At 43.0% G+C, this 21,105-nt stretch overlaps 1 protein-coding gene across 1 annotated transcript in view; it reads right to left on the reverse strand.

Moving 5' to 3' along the window:
- LOC140738147 (transmembrane protease serine 9-like) overlaps positions 1-21,105 on the reverse strand; it is a 53,470-nt gene that overhangs the window by 8,389 nt on the left and 23,976 nt on the right. The window contains exon 6 of the mRNA XM_073065291.1: positions 18,476-18,548. Coding sequence (XP_072921392.1) covers positions 18,476-18,548 — 73 coding nt within the window. The remainder of the gene's footprint in view (positions 1-18,475; positions 18,549-21,105) is intronic.

Here is a 21,105-nt window from a genome sequence, read left to right on the forward strand (position 1 = left end):
ACAAACCCGATGGATCATATCCGTTAACAAAAGACGATCCGGCCCTTTAAAAATCCATGCCGAGATTGCATCCCATTGTGGCAAGACCTGCAACAATCCTGAATAGCTTGTCTCCACAACATACAGATTTTTTCAGTCCTGGAATTGGTAATGGATTTTGCAGGCTCCCTTGACACCTGAGTCTCAAGAACGATTTGCCTTCACCCTGGGTGGGCAGCAGTATACATGGACCAGACTCCACCAGGGTTTCCACAATAGCCCAGCCATTTTTCATAAGGTCGTGGCACAGACTTTGGAAGAGCTCTATCTAATGTCGTACGGATCGACCAGCTTAGACAATATGCAGATGATCTACTAATTGCTTCGGCAGATGAAGCAGGGATGGGCGGGCTATTGAGAGATTCTGCCACCATTGTTTCAAATGTGCCCAGCGTAACTCTGGTAAGGGCATAAATCTACAGGTGGCAAATCAGTCACAGCCAAAGGGACCCTGGGGAAACATCCAGATTGACTTCTTGAGACCCCGACCCAAAAGCAGGGGGAATAGCTACAGTCTAGTAATTCCCGATCACTTCACCCGGTGGGTAGTGGCTTTCCCAACAAGGATGGATTCCAGTTCAGGAAATCCTCCCAAGGTGGGGAACCCCAGTCCAGCTGGACTCGGATCAGGGAGCACATTTCACAGGGAAAGTGATGAAGGAAATATGCCAACTGTTAGGGGTGGATGAGACCACAGATGGTACTTTTAACACGTAACACTTGCGTCTGTGTGCAGACTCAGCGAGGCAGCCACTGGAAACACAGGACTGTGGTTAAACCACCTTCCTGTTGCTCAAATGTACAGAGAGATGAACATCAGCCGGCCACACCAGACCTGAGCACAGTTGATGAAAACACACACAGGAAATGCAAAGGCAGAAGACACAGAGAGCGTGACAGAAACCTGTGAATAGCATGCTAAAATGAAATTGTGATTGTTCTACATAGAACATAGAACATAAGCCTACTTGTACATAGTTCTTTCCTTTTGCTTGTTTTTTCTTTCCACTCTTTTCTATAAGTGTATACCCCAAATAAATACTTTGTGGAGATTTTGTGATATATATGATTATATGACGTATATGTACAATGTCTGAAATACATCTTATGGAAATGTTTGTTTGATGAACTTCAATAAAAAATTAATTACAAAAAAAAATATAGAACATAGAAATCTACAGCACATTACAGGCCCTCAGCCCACAATGTTGTACCGACCATGTAACCTACTCTAGAGACTGCCTAGAATTTCCCTACTGCATAGCCCTCTATTTCTCTAAGCTCCATCTACTTATCTGAGAGGTTTTTAAAAGACACTATTGTATCCGATTCCACCACCGCCACCAGCAGTGCATTCCACACACCCACCACTCTCTGTGTGGAAAAACTTACCCCTGACATCCCCTTCGTACCTATTTCCAAGCACCTCAAAAAACGATGCCCCCTTGTGTTAGCCATTTCAGCCCTGGGAAAAAGCCTCTGGCTATCTACACAATCAATGCCCCTCATCATCTTATACACCTCTATCAGGTCACCTCTCATCCTCCGTCACTCCAAAGAAAAGGCCAAGTACATTCAACCTATTCTCATAACCTATTCCCTCCATCCTTGTAAATCTCCTTTGCACTCTCTCTATAGTATCCACATCCTTCCTGTAGTGAGGTGACCAGAACTGAACACACTACTCCAAGTGGGGTCTGACCAAAGTCTTATATAACTGTAACATTACCTCACGGTTCTTGAGCTCAATCCCATGGTTGATAACGGCAAACATACCATACACCTTCTTAACAACACTGCCAACCTGCTCAGCAGCTATGAGTGTCCTATCGACATGGACAAGATCTCTCAGATCCTCCACACTGCCAAGAGTCTTGTCATTAATGCTATCTTCTGCCATCATATTTGACTTTCCAAAATGAACCACCTCATACTTATCTGGGCTGAATTCCACCTGCCACTTCTCAGACCAGTTCTGCATCCTATCAACGTCCCGCTATAAACTTTGACAGCCCTCCACACTATCCACGACACCCCCAACCTTTGTGTCATCAGCAAATTTACTAACCTATCCCTCCACTTCCTCATCTAGGTCATTTATAAAAATCACGAAGAGAAGGGGTCCCAGAACAGATCCCTGAGGCACATCACTGGTCACCGGCCTCCATGCCGAATATGACCCATCTACAACCACTCTTTGCCTTCTGTGGGCAAGCCTGTTCTGAATCCATAAAGCAATGTCCCCCTCCTACTGAGAGACCTGATACCTGACAAGGTTCATTTCCCAATACACCCTATCCTCATTTTATGTGTCTTCAGACAATGCGGATTCACAGTTATGCGTCAAACCTATTTCTACCAACTTCTCCATATATCTGTCCAAAACTCATAGTTATGCGAGGCTGTTGGGATGAGAAGGACCGCTTTCCCGCCAATACAAGTCCCATGCACACGCCTCACAGTCTCACTCCCGCCAATCTCCAATTGGTTTTGGCAGCGTGTGGATGTGCGATCTTGTGCTCTTAAAGTTTTGTTGTTATTACCTACAGTGCACTGATTTTGTGCTTGAAATATTTAACTATGCCTCCTAAGCCTGGGCCAATTCCTGGGCCATCAGCTCTAACAATTGAAAAAGGTTGGAAATTATAAACAGGGCCACGTCAGGTGAAGGTAAGACAGCTCTAGGACGCTACCTCGACCTGGGTGAGTCCACAATCAGAAAAAAAAAGAAAAATGCTGAGAAAATATAAAGTGCAGTGACTGATTCATCACAAGTGTCTTCAAAGATTGTTATCAAAGTGCGTAACCTGATTATGACAAAAATGGAGAAAATGTTGAGTTTGTACATTGAGCATGAAATAAAGAAAAAGCAACACTCTGTTCCAAACATCTTCGTGTGAAAGCTTTGAAAATTTATGGTTCAATTTGTTCAGAGGTTAGTGAGGAAGTGTCAAGTGATATTGTTAGCTTTAATGCAAGTAGGGGATGGGTTTCTAAGTTTGCTAATCGTCACAGGCTTCACAACTTAGCTGGGTGTGGTGAGCAAGCTAGTGCTGACCACGAAGCTGCTGAACGCTGCCCTTTGCAGTTGCGGACTCTGATAGCTGAGTTAGGCATCACACCAAAGCAGGTGTTTAATGCAGACGAGACCGGGCTTTTATGGGAGCTAATGCCGAAACACACTTACATAAGTAAGGATGAAAAGTCTGCGTTAACTTTCTATGATTTAATACATTAAATATTACCTTAAATTGATGAAATGTAATACGAATGTTGCCCTGTGGTACTGCTTTTGTGTTGTATTGGTTTGATGGGCTGAATGTCCGGCTCCTGCTTCCATTTGCTTAAATTCTTATTATCTGTTGTACTGTACAACCTCTGAATTGCCTGAAGAATATATCCTCAGGGCTGTCTTTAATTTTGATCCACACACCACCCTATGCTTGCAACAATGAAAACAAACAGGGTTCAGATACATGTTGATGCATGTATTACCTCACAACCACCTCAGCCGAATCCTCCGGTGTCCCTCAAGTTGTCAAAGGGTCCATACAACAGACATCTGAACAGTAAACATCCAAACGTACAATTTATGATGGAGATGGAGAAGAATGGTTGCCTCCTGTTCCTGGACGTTCTAAGGTGACATAAGCTGGACGGTAGCCTCAGACATGGCTTCCATTGAGAACTCACTAACACTGACTTATACCTTAATATTAACGGCCACCATTACGTCTCCCAATGTAGAGTGGTTCTTTCTAATTGGATTAACTGTGCAAACATATGGAGAGAGAGAGAGAGAAAGTTGCAGTATTTAACAACTTCAACCATTTATTACCAGTTACGACTGATTCTTGCATTCAGAATATAAAAGTCTCCTCTGTTGAAGTGAAAGGGAATTTCATTTTCCATAGTCTCCATAGATAAAACTATACATTTTGATAAAGGTTTATACATGCTAAGCTAAACCAGGAAAACCTGCAGGTTAGGATAATGACTTGCATTGCCAGTGGAGTATGTTTTATTCCATCATGCTGACCGTCTCCTTTGCTTTGTTCAGAAAGAATATGTGTACGACTTTCCGATCAGATTATCAGGAAATCCAAGGCCTGAATAATTTGTGAATTCAATGCAATGGGAGGTATTGTTAACTGGAGGGCATTAAAGGGTCTAAAGTTTAAAGGGGGGAATTTAAAGGAGATTTACGAGGGAAGTCTTTTTCAACATCACAGTATGTGCCTGGAACACTCTTCCAGGGAGGTGATGGGAGTAGATATTATAGCAATGTTTCGGAGCCATTTGGACAGACACATGAACAGGCAGACAATGAAAAGATGTGGACAGCTTAAAGCAGATGTACATTGTCAATTGGCACAATGAACAGCACAGACTTAGTGTCCTGAGGACTTTGCTATTCTGCTCTATATTCTGTGCAAGGGTCATGGTAGCAAGAAAATTGTAGAAGGACATGGAGTTTTAAAAGGAATCTGAGAGAAACATATTAGATAGCATGAAGATCAGAAAATTGTGAAAAGATAACAGAGTGGCAGATGGTGATGCAGGAACAATTGATATCGTTCAGGACTGGTGTGAAAAGCATTTGTGCACATTTTGTGAGATCATGCAAATAGTACTGGAACTGTGCTAAGGAGTGGGCAGCTATCAACAAAATGATAGTCTGGATGAATAAAATGGCTTCACTGTATTTAAGCAATTTATAATCGGATTTAAAAGATACTTTTCATCCTTTAATAATATAAAGTTTCAAAACTTCTATACCCAGACCTTGCCTACCACAGTAGTAAGAATATAGAAGCTGGCATTTCAGTTGATGGACTACAGTTCATAGAGTTTATTATTGATTGGAGGCATGAGTCTGAATCCCATCCTGGCAGCTGGAGAGTTTACGCTGCTAAAGTTATTGTAAAGTGACAGTTGCCTTCAGCTCTGGTGACCATAAAGTTGTCAAATCTCCATCAGAAACCATTCTGGTTCACTCATGTCCTTCAAGCAAAACTGATCTGGCATCATTACCTGTTTGGACCTGCTTGGGAGTCCAGGCCACTGACAGGGTTAATTTGTAATTGCCTCTTGAGGTGGGCTGGGTAAGAGGGCAGTTTGGAGTGGACAATAAATCCCAGTTTTTCCAATGATAGTCACACTCTGTCCATCTCACTTATTCCATTTATCAGTTTACCCAGCTTTATTAGATTTTCTCTAATCCTCCTAAACTCACCGGGCTACAGAGGTTTTTGGAATGATAACAAGGAGGAACTTGCAAGAGTCTTTCATGTTTCAAGGATTGAAGATGTTCGTTCCAAAGTGTTTCATAGTATTGCTCAGACACCAACTGAACTCTGCTATTCTTCTCTGAATAGGGCCATTGTCAATTTTATGTTTACTTGAGAATCTAATAAGAGTCTTCGTTTGACATCTCTTCTAAAAGTTGACGCCATCAACAAGAGAACCCTTCATTTCATTGCTCTGGACTGTTGGCCTGCTTTACTGACCCCAGGTTGATTTACCAGTGAGTGAGAATGATTATATCAACTGGATTTGATCAGAACAGAGCCTATTCCTTTCCAGAAGGGTACAATTTCCAGGATCTGTTGCCTAACAATAGTCAGAAACAGGAATCCTGAAGAAAATACACTGCTAGTTATTCAGCAGCTTCAGTCGAATTGCACTGGAAACAATTTATTTTCAAAAATGTTGCTTCCTCAGATTTTTTTTGTTTATGACAGAACATTTGAATCTGAACACAAATGTAGGAATTTGGAGAAACAAGAAAATAACATTTATTAAGTATAATGCATTTAATGGTGCTGGCACTTTGCAATAATTCAACTAAGCTAACAAATGTTTTGCTGATGAATTTTGTTTTTACTCAGTGATTAGAGGGTTCTCACTGAAGTGTCCGACAATAATCAGCCAGTATTGATAGATTCCAGCTGGCTTGATAGCGTTTCTCCATAACCACAATGTCCTGGTGAAACGTTTCACCATGCTCATCACTGACAGCAACAGGATTTGCAGGCAAGAGTCTAATTGTGAATGCAGAAAATGTATCTTCAGTGGCACACTGCACTTCATGGTTTTGTATGCTTGAACCAGCTATATAGTTTGATACTCTGTAGTTGCCCAGAAAATTTTCAACCTTCTTCAATATCTTCCATGTGATTTTCTCCAGTACTACTAGAAAATCTTCAAATTGCCTATCTTTGTATGCGTGTTAAAATTGTTGACCAACAAAAACAGCGTCCTTACTTTTGACATCAGTTATTCTGTCTTGAATGATGAATAGAAATAACAAGTATAGGTGATTTCAAGAAAAGCTGCATGTTAAGGAAATTTCATGTTGATTTTCATGATCTGCAGCCCAAAATCCATAAGATACCCCCAGAAGTATTTAGGAAGCAAAATCTTTGATGTCTGGTGTTATTAGCCCTTTCATTCCAGCAAATGTATCCCCAACTACAAACACGAGGAAATCTGCAGATGCTGGAAATTCAAGCAACACTCACAAAATGCTGGTGGAACACAGCAGGCCAGGCAGCATCTATAAGGAGAAGCCCTGTCGACATTTCGGGCCGAGACCCTTCGTCAGGACTAACTGAAAGGAAAGATAGTAAGAGATTTGAAAGTAGCAGGGGGAGGGGAAAATGTGAAATGGTAGGAGAAGACCGGAGGGGGTGGGGTGAAGCTAAGAACCGGAAAGGTGATTGGCAAAAGGGATACAGAGCTGGAGAAGGGAAAGGATCATTGGATGGGAGGCATAGGGAGAAAGAAAGGGGGAGGGGAGCACCAGAGGGAGAGGGAGAACAGGCAGAATGATGGGCAGAAAGAGAGAAAAAAAAGAAGGGGGGAAAATACTAAATATATCAGGGATGGGGTAAGAAGGGGAGGAGGGCATTAACGGAAGTTAGAGAAGTCAATGTTCATGCCATCAGGTTGGAGGCTACCCAGCCAATATATAAGGTGCTGTTCCTCCAACCTGGGTGTGGCTTCATCTTGACAGTAGAGGAGGCCATGGATAGACATATCAGAATGGGAATGGGACGTGGAATTGAAATGTGTGGCCACTGGGAGATCCTGCTTTCTCTGGTGGACAGAGCGTAGGTGTTCAGCGAAACGGTCTCCCAGTCTGCGTCGGGTCTCACCAATATATAAAAGGCCACTCTGGGAGCACCGGACACAGTATACCACACCAGCCGACTCACAGGTGAAGTGTCACCTCACCTGGAAGGACTGTCTGGGGCCCTGAATGGTGGTGAGGGAGGAAGTGTAAGGGCAGGTGTAGCACTTGTTCTGCTTACAAGGATAAGTGCCAGGAGGGAGATCGGTGGGAAGGGATGGGGGGGGGGCGAGTGGACAAGGGAGTCGCGTAGAGAGCAATCCCTGCAGAAAGCAGAAAGGGGGGGAGGAAAAGATGTGCTTGGTAGTGGGATCCCGTTGGAGTTGGCGGAAGTTACAGAGAATTATACGTTGGACCCGGAGGCTGGTGGGGTGGTAGGTGAGGACAAGGGGAACCCTATCCCAAGAGGGGTGGTGGGTGGATAGAGTGAGGGCAGATGTGCAGGAAATGGGAGAGATGCATTTGAGAGCAGAGTTGATGGTGGAAGAAGGGAATCCCCTTTGTTTAAAAAAGAAAGACATCTCCTTCAGCCTGGAATGAAAAGCCTCATCCTGAGAGCCGATGCGGCAGAGATGGAGGAATTATGAGAAGGGGATAGCATTTTTGCAAGAGACAGGGTGGGAAGAGGAATAGTCCAGGTAGCTGTGAGAATCTGTAGGCTTATAGTAGATATCAGTAGATAGGCCATCTCCAGAGATGGAGACAGAAAGATCAAGAAAGGGGAGGGAGGTGTCAGAAATGGACGCATCTCTCCCATTTCTTGCACATCTGCCCTCACCCCATCCGCCCACCTCCCCACTCGGGATAGGGTTCCCCTTGTCCTCACCTACCACCCCACCAGCCGCCGGATCCAACGTATAATTCTCCATAAATTCCGCCACCTCCAACGGGATCCCGCTACCAAGCACATCTTTTCCTCCCCCCCCCCCCCTTTCTGCTTTCCGCAGGGATCGCTCCCTACGCAACTCCCTTGTCCACTCCCACCCCCCCCCCCCCATTCCTTCCCACCGATCTCCTTCCTGGCACTTATCCTTGTCAGCGGAACAAGTGCTACACCTGCCCTTACACTTCCTCCCTCACCACCATTCAGGGCCCCAGACAGTCCTTCCAGGTGAGGCGACACTTCACCTGTGAGTCGGCTGGTGTGGTATACTGTGTCCGGTACTCCCGGTGTGGCCTTTTATATATTGGTGAGACCCGACGCAGACTGGGAGACCGTTTCACTGAACGCCTACGCTCGGTCCGCCAGTAAAAGCAGGATCTCCCAGTGGCCACACATTTTAATTCCACGTCCCATTCCCATTCTGATATGTCTATCCATGGCCTCCTCTACTGTCAAGATGAAGCCACACTCAGGCTGGAGGAACAACACCTTATATACCGGCTGGGTAGCCTCCAACCTGATGGCATGAACATTGACTTCTCTAATTTCTGTTAATGCCCCTCCTCCCCTTCTTACCCAATCCCTGATAGATTTAGTTTTTTTCCTCCCTCCTTTTTTTTCTCTCTCTCTGCCCAGCCTGTTCTCCCTCTCCCTCTGGTGCTCCCCTCCCCCTTTCTTTCTCCCTAGACCTCCCGTCCCATGATCCTTTCCCTTCTCCAGCTCTGTATCCCTTTTGCCAATCACCTTTCCGGCTCTCAGCTTCACCCCACCCCCTCCGGTATTCTCCTATCATTTCGCATTTTCTCCTCCCCCTCCTACTTTCAAATCTCTTACTACCTTTCCTTTCAGTTAGTCCTGATGAAGGGTCTCGGCCCGGAACGTCGACAGTGCTTCTCCCTATAGATGCTGCCTGGCCTGCTGCATTCCACTATCCCCAACTACCATTTGTTTGATGGATATTCCTATCTGCTCTTTACAATCTTCACAAGTCTATGAACAAATGGATGCCATCTATATTAATCCAGTGTAATAATATCTTTTGGCCTTGGATTGTCAATATTTGAAAGTAAATGAAATAAAGTGGCATATTCAAATGATGCTTCTCAAATTTAATGATCTTTAAAGACATCATTTAGTATGCACTCACATAGGATCTAAATAAATATATCCTGCATGTTATCAGGCTACAGCATTTCAATGAAATGTAAAGAGATAGGCATCAGAATTAAAAGCAATACCTCTCTGAAACCGATAATGTTGGTTGAAAATTTCTGGCTCACTTTGACCCTGTTATGTGGCTTTCTATAACTGCTGCTGGGTCAGAACAGTTGATTTGCAAATCTTCATGTTCATTATTGGTTTAGGGCGTTGGTGGGACACTGAAATAAATAAACCACTTCCCTCTAATTCATGATAAATTCCATAACTTTGGTGTTAGTTCAATAACAATATAAATAAGCCATTTCTAAAATCTGCAGACAGATCATCGCAAACTCCATGTCGTCAATTGTGTCTGGATCAGAAACCAGGAAAGGAAATGTGATTGTGCACGATCGTGAAATATACTTAACATGCTAGCGAGGTAGAGAGTGACAACCTTTTGTGCAGTTTTAAATTCCTTTCTGCGTGAGTAGCAAAAGATGTATGCACGCTCACACGTACACCCATCAGGTTGGAGGAACAACACCTTATATTCTGTCCAGGTAGCCTCCGACCTGATGGCACGAACATTGATTTCTCAAATTTCTTTTAATGCCCCTCCCCTTCACCATTCCACATCCCCTTTCCCCGCTCACCTTACCTCCTTGCCTGCTCATCACCTCCTGCTGGTGCTCCTCGCCCCCTTTTCTTTCTTCCATGGCCTTCTGTCCTCTCCAATTAGATTCCCCCTTCTCTAGCCCTGTTCCTCCTTCACCAAACAACTTTCCTGCACTTCACTTCATCCCTTCCCTTATCAGTTTCACTGATCACCTTGTGTTTCTCTCTCCCCTCCCCTCCCCTCACCTTTTACATCTACTCATCTTTTTTCTCCAGTCCTGCCGAAGGGCCTCAGATCGAAACACGTCTGTACTTTTTTCCATAGATGCTGCCCGGCCTGCAGAGTTCCTCCAGCATTTTGTGTGTATTGCTCAAATTGTATACATAATTGTTTGGTATACGTGTATGTACAGTCAGATGTACAATCAGATCAATGTGTATCGATCAGTCTGATGGCCTGGTGAAAGAAGCTGTCCCAGAGCCTGTTGGTCCTGGCTTTTATGCTGTGGTCCCGTTTGCCTGATGGAAGGAGCTGAAACAGTTGATGGTTGGGGTGACTGGAGTCTCTCATGATCCTCCAGGCCCTTTTTATGCACCTGCTGGTGTAATGTCCTGAATAAAGGAAAGTTCCCGTACACCTTTGCGTTGGGCTCTCCGCACCACTCTCTGCAGTGCCCTGCAACTGAGGGTAGTACAGTTCCCATCCCAGGCGGTGACACAGCCTGTCAGGATGCTCTCGATGGTGCCTCTGTAGAAAGTCCTGAGGATTTGAGGACTCATGCTGAAACTCTTTAGTATACTCTCTACCACACACCTATAGGAAGTCTGTCAAAAGTTTAAATGCCATGCCGAATCAGTATTGCCAAAGCCTTGCTATCATTCTTAAATTGTGATCCTATAAAGAACATAATCATACAAATAATTCCATCTGTAGTTTTTTATAAAATTCAGCATGATTCCTTACTTCTGCATTCTATTAGTCTAATATTAAGCTCAAGCATACTGTACACTTTGTTATGAGAAGTCTTCCTAACTTGCCCTGCCACCTATAAATTATAGTCCTGTACCTGACACTTTTATTATACTTGCAACAGGGGCAGCCAGTGCTTGGGAACATCACAACATTTTTCAGCTTGATGTTTACCTTTAAGTCATAGCATGCAGTTGTAAAAAGTATATCATCTTTCCTTCATCATCGCTGGGTTATAATTCTGAAAGCTCTAATTTATTGACTGTAGGGAATATCTTTGCCACAAAGATCAGGTGAACTTCAGGAAGGATATTGCCTCCAATTCCTTCTTGTAAGGAAAAATATAACTGGCCAAATTGTTCTCTAAAATGTTACAAGAAATCCAGCAAAAATGGGTTAAATAATCTGAAGAGCTGCTACTACATTAGGCAGCCACCTACTGGTAGATGTTCTACATGACAAGCAACATTACCGTCAAACAAAAATTGGGAAATTCACTGCACTCTGACAGGCAATTATAGAATGGAAATGGTGTCATATATTCAATATGCACAAACTTGTTAGTAAGAACAGTGAGATTATTTGTTCTGCTAACTATTGCATAAATATGTATTGGTGTTCACTTTTGCAAGAGATTTTGATGATTGGATTTAAATATGCAAATAACACAAACCTGAATGAACTAAATCATCCACATCAATGAATAATTTTTTTTATTTAACAGACATCAAAAGGACTTGAAAAAGAATTCCAACACAATATTTATGACAGAAATTCAGCAGAAGTTGTGAGAGAAATGGTTGCTCATTACCGCTTACAAAATTTCACCTGGAGTTAAAAAAGTTTGAAAGTCATTGGATCAAGCACAGAAAAGGGGATCCAACTGCAAATTTACACATTCCAAAGGATTCAAGTGAAAATAGAAAAATGGTATATGACAAATCAGCTAACAATTTATATATCGGAAGAGGGTCACATTAAAGTATAATACCCCAGAGTTAACAGCCAGAGTTACAGTGAAGGACTTTCCTTTTAGTCTTAAAGAAGGTTCCAAACGAAGATTCTGTGATCTCTGCAGCAAGGATTTCTGCCTTGAGGCTATTGGCCTGCAGTTCAAAGTTACCATGGTGATCAACAGCTACTCATTTTAAGGAGTTCCCACAGACAGAAAACCTAGAAGCAATTTTTATTTAGCTTTCAAAACGTAATTTTGCAGACTTCTGTATCAAACTTAGAACAAACCGATTATAAGGAAAAATCATATTTCAATCAAAAGGGTTATTACATTAAAATTCATAAATTCCAAAAAAGTACTTAAATAAGCTACAATATAAATTTCATATAGGTTTCTGTGGTCAGACAATTTGCCAAGAATTACTTATGGGTTAGTTTGTCTTTCTCACATTTCAAGATGGTGGCGCATCCAGTCACAGAGGCCTCTCCAGCTGTAGCAAATGGTGAGGCAAGACAACCTAACCTCAGGCATTTATTAAGATCAAAGTTGTATACATCTTACACGTATGAAGCCAGGAAAAGGTTGATTTTTCACCGCGGAATCCAGTGGTTGTTAGCAAGGGGCTGATGAGCTGTGTCTAGAGACACCCAGTAAAAGGGGGTTTCATACAGAATGTTTTGAAGGTTCGAAGATCAAAATTCAATATCGAACTACATTTATGTCACCGTTTACAACGCTGAGATTTATTTTTTTGTGGGGACACTCGATAAATCTAATAACCATGATAGAATGAGTCCTGAACATAAGAACATAAGAGATAGGAGCAGGAGTAGGCCAATCGGCCCCTCAAGCCTGCACCGCCATTCAACAAGATCATGGCTGATCCAATCTTAACTCTAGTTTTCACCGAATCCCACAAGGCAACAGTGCCAACCAACAGGGCACCATGCCGCCCATTTTATTTTATTATTCATCCCGCCCAAACCCATGTGATCACCCAGGGAAAAAAAACCGAGTTGCCAATTGAGGAGAAAAAATCTGGAAAATTCCTCTCCGACCCATCCAGGCTATCGAAAACTGGTCCAGGAGATCACATGGCTGATCTAAACCTAGCCTCATGTCCACTTACCTGCTCGCTCACCGTATCCCCTAATGCCATTTTTATCCAGGAAAATGTCTATCTCCATTTTGAATTTATTGAGTGTAGTAGCTTCCACAGCTCTCTGGGGCAGTAAATTCCACAGCCCCACTACCCTCCGAGTGAAGAAATTTCTCCGCATCTCAGTCCTGGAACGGCATCCCCTTATTTTAAGACTATGCCCCCTAGTCCTAGTTTCACCCATCATTGGGAACATTCTCCCCGCATCCACCCGATCAAGCCCCTTCACAATCTTATATGTTTCAATAAGATCACCTCTCATTCTTCGGAACTCCAATGAGTAGAGTCCCAATCTACTCAACCTCTCATCATACATCAACCCACCCATCCCCGGAATTAACCTAGTGAACCTTCTCTGCACTGCCTCGAGAACCAGTATGTCCTTTCTTAAATATGGACACCAGAACTGCACGCAGTACTCCAGGTGTGGTCTCACCAATACCCGGTACAACTGCAGTAAGACCTCCCTGTTCTTATACTCCATCCCCCTAGCGATAAAAGCCAGCATTCCATTGGCCTTCTTGACCACCTGCTGCACTTGCATACTAACTTTTTGTGTTTCCTGCACCAGGACCCCCAGATCCCTTTGCACAGAAGCACTTTCCAGTTTCTCTCCATTTAGATAATAATTTGCTCTATTATTTTTCCTGCCAAAGTGCAAGACCTCACACTTGTCAGTATTATATTTCATCTGCCAAATGTCTGCCCAATCACTCAGCCTATCTACGTCCCCCTGCAGGGTTTCAATGTCCTCCGCACTCATTACACGCCCTCCCAACTTTGTGTCATCAGCAAACTTCGATACGTTGCACTTAGTCCCTTTCTCCAAATCATTAATATAGATTGTAAAGAGTTGGGGTCCCAACACCGACCCCTGCGGAACACCACTAGTCACCAACTGCCAGTCTGAGAATAAACCATTTATCCCAACTCTCTGTTTTCTGTTAGAAAGCCAATCCTCCACCCATGCCAGAATATTATCCCCAATCCCATGATTTTTTACTTTAAGTAATAATCTTTGGTGTGGCACCTTGTCAAATGCCTTTTGGAAGTCCAAATACACCACATCTACTAGTTCCCCTTTATCTACCCTATATGTTATGTCCTCAAAGAACTCCAACAAGTTTGTCAAACATGACTTCCCTTTTGTAAAGCCATGCTGACTTTGTCCTATTAAGCTATGTTTATCCAAATGCCCTGTTACTGTTTCCTTAATTATCGATTCCAACATTTTGCCAACCACAGATGTTAGGCTAACTGGCCTATAATTCCCAGCCTTCTGTCTATTGCCCTTTTTAAATAAAGGAGTTACATTAGCATTTTTCCAATCTGCCGGGACCATTGCCGAGTCCAGCGAGTTTTGAAAAATTATCACTAATGCATCCACAATCCCGACCGCCACTTCCCTTAAGACCCTAGGATGCAAGCCATCCGGTCCAGGGGATTTATCCACCTTCAGTCCCATTAATTTATCAAGTACCATTTCCTTGGTGATTTGAATCGTAGTTAGCTTCTCTCCCCCTAGAGCCCCCTGTTTATCCAGTGTTGGGATATTTTGAATGTCCTCTACTGTAAAAACTGATACAAAATATTTGTTCAGCATTTCCACCATCTCCATGTCCCCTACCATTAATTTCCCAGTCTCATCTTCTAGGGGACCAACATTTACTTTAGCCACCCTTTTTCTTTTTATGTAACTATAAAAACTCTTACTATCTGCTTTTATGTTTTTCGCCAATCTACTTTCATAATCTATCTTCCCCTTCTTAATCAATCTTTTTGTTATTTGCTGCTGATCTTTAAAAGCTTCTCGATCTTCAATCTTCCCACTAGATTTAGCTACCTTATATAACTTTCTTTTTAGTCGTATACTTTGCTTTATTTCTTTACTTAGCCACGGATAACTATTTTTTCTTTAACACCCTTTTTTCTTCAGTGGAATATATTTTTCTTGATAGTTGTAAAATAACTCCTTAAATATACACCACTGATCAAGTACCGATCTACCCTTTAATCTATTTTCCCAATCCATCTTAAGCAATTCCGCTCTCATACCATCATAGTCTCCTTTATTTAAGCTCAGTACGCTTGTTTGAGATCCAACCCTCTCATCCTCTAATTGAATATGGAATTCATCCATGTTATGGTCACTCATTCCAAGGGGATCCTTTACTAGGACATTTTTTATTAGTCCTGTCTCATTACACAGGACCAGATCTAAGACTGCTTGCCCCCTTGTCGGCTCAGTAACGTATTGTTCAAGGAACCCAACCCGAATACACTCAATAAACTCTTCTTCAAGGCTGCCGTGTCCGACTTGATTAGTCCAGTCAATATGAAAGTTAAAATCCCCCATAATTATAGCTGTTCCCTTATTACAAGCCCCAACTATTTCCTGATTTATGCTCCGACCAACTGAGTTACAGCTGGTTGGAGGCCTATAGACTACTCCCACCACTGCTTTTTTCCCTTTACTATTTCTTATTTCTACCCAAATTGTTTTGTTATCCTGATTCTTTGAGCCAATATCATTTCGCTTTATTGCAGTGATTTCTTGCTTTATTAACATAGCCACCCCACCTCCTTTTCCTTCTTGCCTGTCTCTCCTAATTGTCGAATACCCTTGTATGTTTAATTCCCAGTCCTGGTCACCCTGCAGCCATGTTTCCGTAATTGCCACAATATCATAACCATACGTAATTATTTGTACCGTCAACTCATCAATTTTATTCCTAATACTACGTGCATTCAAATAAAGGACTTTCAAATATGTTTGACACTTATTTCCTACCTTTTCCTTTTCCGTTTCCTTTTGTACAACTTTACGCTTATCTCCGTACATTCTTTCCCCTCCTGACACACTCTGTCTTTTTATTCCTCCACTTTTACCTACATCCATTACCTTCTCCATTGTCTTTTTAATTATTTGCTCTCTAGAATCCTCCCCCCCACTAGTTAGTTTAAAGACCTCTCTGCAGCCCTAGTTATATGATTCGCCAGGACACTAACCCCAGCCCGGTTCAGGTGAAGCCCGTCCCTCCAGAACAGTTCTCTCCTGTCCCAGTACTGGTGCCAGTGTCCCAAGAAGCAAAACCCACTTCTCCCACACCAGTCTTTGAGCCACTGTAACTGAGCCACTGAGGCTCCTGTAACTTCCTCCTGATGGCAGCAATGAGAAGAGAGCATGATCTGGGTGGTGAGAGTCCCTGATGATGGATCCGCTACTTTTTGTAGGATTTTCCATTACAGACAAGGTGTTACATATCAGGCTGTGATGCAGCTAATATCACACATCTACAGAAGTGTGTCAAAGTTTTAGTCGTCATGCCGAGTCTTTGCAATCTCCTAAGGAAGTCGAGGCACTGCCATGCTTTCTTCATAATTACACTTACTCACTGGGCCCAGGACAGATCCACTGAAATGATAGCACTAAGGAATTTAAAGTTGCTGACCCTCTCCACCTCTGATCCCCCAATTAGGACTGGCTTATGGACCTCTGGTTTCCTTCTCCTGAAGTCAATAATCATCTCCTTGGTCTTGGTGACATTGAGTAAGAGGTTGTTGTTGTGCCACCACTCAGTCAGATTTTAATACCCCCTTCTATATGCTGATACGTCACCATCTTTGATTTGCCTCTGACAGTGGTGACATCAGCAAAGATAAACATGGCACTGGAGTTGTGCATAGCCATAGTCATCAGTGTAAAGAGAGTAGAGCAGGGAGCAAAGCACACAGCTTTGTGGAGCACTTGTGCATATGGAGATTATGGAGGAGATATTGTTACCAATCTGAACTGACTGGATTTTGTAAGTGAGGAAAACGAGGATCCAATTGCACAGGAAGGTATTAAGTCCAACATCTTGAAACTTACTGATTAGTTTTGAGAGGATGGGAGCATTGAATACCGAGCTGTAGTCAATAAGGAGCATCCTGATGTGTGTGCCTTTGCTGTCCAGATGTTCCAGGGTTGAGTGAAGAGCCAATGAAATAGCATCTGCTGTGGACTTGTGCTGGTCGGTAAATTGGAGTGGATCCAAGTTGCTTCTCAGGCAGGAGTTGACACATTTCATCAGCAACCTCTCAAAAAGCGTCATCACGGTGGACGTAATTGCTACTGGACGATAGTCATTGAGGCAGGTTACCATGGACTGGAATATGCTCAGGGAGTGGCTATCTATAAACATGACATTAACGTCAATGTATATGCAAGATCTGTGACTGGCTCTATAGAGAAGTGCACTGAAGACGTCTCTGTTAATAAACGGATCTATGTGAGTGCAAATCTGAAGCCAGGGGCCCAGGCAGAGCTGAGAAATCGTGACACTGCCTTCAGGACGGAGAATAAGACAACTCTCAGGTGAGCAAGAGCTGTGCTTTCCCGTGCCATCAGGAAGACAAAATGGGATTATTCTCAGAGAATTCACAGCCATTTCTGTGACACCAGAGACATAAGGCACATGAGATTCTAACAAACATCTTCAATATCTCTCTGGAGCAGTTCACTGTCCCCACAGGCTTTAAGGTGACCACCATCATCCCGGTGCCCAAGAATACGACAGTAACCTGCCTCAGCACTGACCATCCAGTGGCACTGACGCCAACAATAATGAAGTGCTTTGACTTGCTGGGTATGGATCATATTAAACCCCATCTTTCTGCTACATTGCATCCTTTCCAGTTCACTTTTCACTCCAATCAGTCCACTGATGATGTCATAGCCTCTACACTCCACTCTGTCCTGTCCCACCTGGAAAATGGTGCCTCAAATGCCAGGATGCTCTAGATCCTGGAATTCTTGACAGTAAGGTCACAGTCAGTTCATGAGGGCAGAAACATCTCTAGCTTCATACGTTGAGCACCAGCACTCTCAGGGCTGTGTGTTCAGCCCGTTTCTGTCCACACTGTTGACACATGACTGATCAAACCAAATCATCAAGTTCACTGATGACACAACAGTGGTTGGCATCAACAATGATAATGAGACGCGTACAGAGAGGAGGTAGAGTGGTTGGTAGAACGGTACAAGCACAGCAACTTGAGTCTCAACATGGACAAGACCAAATAAATGATTGTGCAATTTCAGAAGGTGCAGGCTGATCACTCCTCACTGTACATACTCTTATGATGCAGCAACAATGAATATAGAACTGAGACAGGTTTTTTTATAAATAAATAAAACATTTATTTAAACACTGCTCAATAAAAATGAAAAGTAAACAAACGACTAACTTATCCGGAAGTTAACTGCTCTACGGCAACTCAAACAGTTCTTAAAGCGATAAATGCAAACACAGTTCTTAAAAGTGGTAAATGCAAAAGTTCAGATGAGTTACAGTCAATTAGGAGAGACTTTCCTGAAGTAACGAATTCCTCGACGATGTGATGTTACTGCTGATTCCAGTCAAAATATGCCTTGCTAGAAGGATTTACGACAAAGGAAATAAAACTTAAAGGCACTGACCTTTCCTTGGCGAAACACTGTGTCCAGCTCTTTCTACTTTCACAATGCAGGAGCTATCTCAGATGCAGGTCACTACCCTCTGAATGAGGATTCAATAAGGTCAATTCTGTATTACCGATGACGACACCAACTTTACTCGACCCTTCGGGTTTTCCGTACTTCGGTAAATTCTTCATTCTCCGGCTGGACTGCAAAGATAGAAATCAATACTGGCAGCGTTTGTTGAGGTTATAACCTGGCAATTTTTGCTGGCAATAACCTTTGAGACTTAAGACAGAAAGCAAAACTCCACTTTAAAACAAAAGTGCATCATGAGATGAATACGCAGCATAACGGAGTCACTGACAAATTAAGCCACGAACTGACCAATCACAGCAAGGCTTTCCCCTTTTATACCTGTTGAAACAGGCTAACACATGACCTCTCACTGGCGGGAAAATTACATCATGTGACCTAACACTGGCGGGAAATTACATCACCCCACCATCACAAGGCCATTACATCATGTTACCCAGATACTCAATTGCATCATGGTCATCTGAAAGTCACAAGATACCCACGGGGTACGTAACAATACACAACTCCTCCGTGGAGAGAGTTAGGAGCTCCAAGATCTGGGAATGCTCATAATGGACAATCTCACCTGGCCCCTCAAGGCCTCCTGTCTGATCAAGAAAGCTCAACAGTAACTCCACATCATGAGGAGATTGAGGCAAGTGAAGCTCCCCACCATTTAACCAATTTTTACAGGAGCCCCATTGAGAATGTCCTGACCAGCTGAGCTGCATCACACATGGTACAGGAATTGCAAGAGATCTGACCACAAGTCCCTACAAAGGATTGTGAGGACTGCTGAGAGGATCATCGGGGTCTCTCAATCACCCATCTGAAATATTTATCAGGAGCACTGCATATGCAGGGCCCTTAGCCTTGTCAATGATCCCTCCCGTTCGTCTAACAATCTCTTTAACCACTATCCAGCTTTATATCATCATAATGACAAAGGCATCACTGGCAGGTAGATGCACAGTGACTGATCGGAAATTAAGTTTATTGTACACTGAGTAAATAGAAACTTAACAGAGCTGATTGTATATCTAAGTTGTGCAGAAAACATTTTCAGAATATATGAATCCACAGTGCAAACATATAGAATGTATCCAGTGGTAATACTTATAATCCAGTCTGTTTTGTCTGTTAATTTGAACAGTTGGCCCGTAAAGCTGTTCTGAACAAGTACGTGTCAACATTGGAACTTCCTAAATCAGGCACCGATGTCAAAGCTGGAACCAAGTGCAGTGTTGCATGATGGGAACAACTAAACGTAAAGCCTGAAAGCACAACAGTGGCTATATTTCATTAGGAGTTTGATGAGATTTCGTGTGTCACCAAAGACACTCACAAATTTCTACAGATTTACCGTGGAGAGTAGTCTAACTGGCTGCATGGGACTGCACAGGATCACAATAACCTGCAGAGAGTTGTATAATTAGTCAGCTCCATCATGGGTACTAGCCTCCATCTCAAGGAGCGATGCTTCATAAGGTGGCATCCATCACCCAGGACATGCCCTGTTCTCATTGCGACCATCAGGAAGGAGGTACAGGAGCCTGAAGGCACACACTCAACAATTCAGGAACAGCTTCATCCCCTCTGCCATCCAATTTCTGAATGGACATTGAACCCGTGAAGACCATCTCATCACTTCTTGTATTTTTATTTTTGCACTACTTATATTTACTGTAATTCATGCTTTTTCCCTCCATTCTTCTGTATTCATTTGTACTGCTGCCTCAATGACAAAATATTTCCCGACCGATGCTGGTGATATTAAACCTGATTCTGATTCTGAGAGGGTGGCCACTTGAGGGAGCACTTTGAAAGCTTTCTTGAGTCCATCTCACAACAATATTATCTGCTGCAATTATTGCTGTGTTCCAGCTGCCCAGAGAATGAAAGGGTCTTTCAGTCATCGATAAAAGAAGGCTTTGACAGCTGATAAAATTCCAATAAAGAATTAAAACATGACAGTGAAGAACTTCCGGTAGAAATTTATAACATCTTTCATTTCTGGGAAGGGAAGAACATGCTAGAAGGCTTTGCTTTTGTAGACAATATAACCATCACCTTCTTCAAGATAGGAGATGTCTATTTGTGGCAACTGAATAGAGGATTCCCTCCTCTTTCCTGAAACACTGTATAATAAACACAGTAATCACTGTGTACCAGTTTCATAATACAGGTAGAGTGCAGCACCCACAGGGAAGGCCTGTGAATGTTCATCCTGATAGGAGGATTGAGAAGGGAGTGAGCTCATGGAGGTGGTCCTAAAACTGATGGATTAAACTGGGAAAAATCAAGGAGCCAGTTGCTGAATTAGAACACACAGCAGTGATTGGCCTTATCAAGAATGATGGCAAGACAGAGTATGGGGAGGAAGTGGTGCGGCTGATGGATTGGTGTGAGAAGGACAATCTAAGCCTGAATGTGGAGAATACAAAGGAAATGATTGTGGACTTCTGGAAGGTACAGATGAACCATTGCCCTCTGCAGATACATTGCTCCTTTGTGGAGAGAGTTAAATGCACCAAGTTCCAGGGAGTTCACATTACGGAAGACCTCACCTGGTTCCTTAATATCACCTCCCTGAACAAGAAGGCAGAGCAACGCCTATAATTCCTAAGATTGAAGCAAGCAAGGCTCCCAATCCACAACTGAACTACATTTTACAGGAGCACCATTGAG

Source organism: Hemitrygon akajei, chromosome 13, assembly GCF_048418815.1.
Source record: "Hemitrygon akajei chromosome 13, sHemAka1.3, whole genome shotgun sequence".
Taxonomy (NCBI): Eukaryota; Metazoa; Chordata; class Chondrichthyes; order Myliobatiformes; family Dasyatidae; genus Hemitrygon; species Hemitrygon akajei.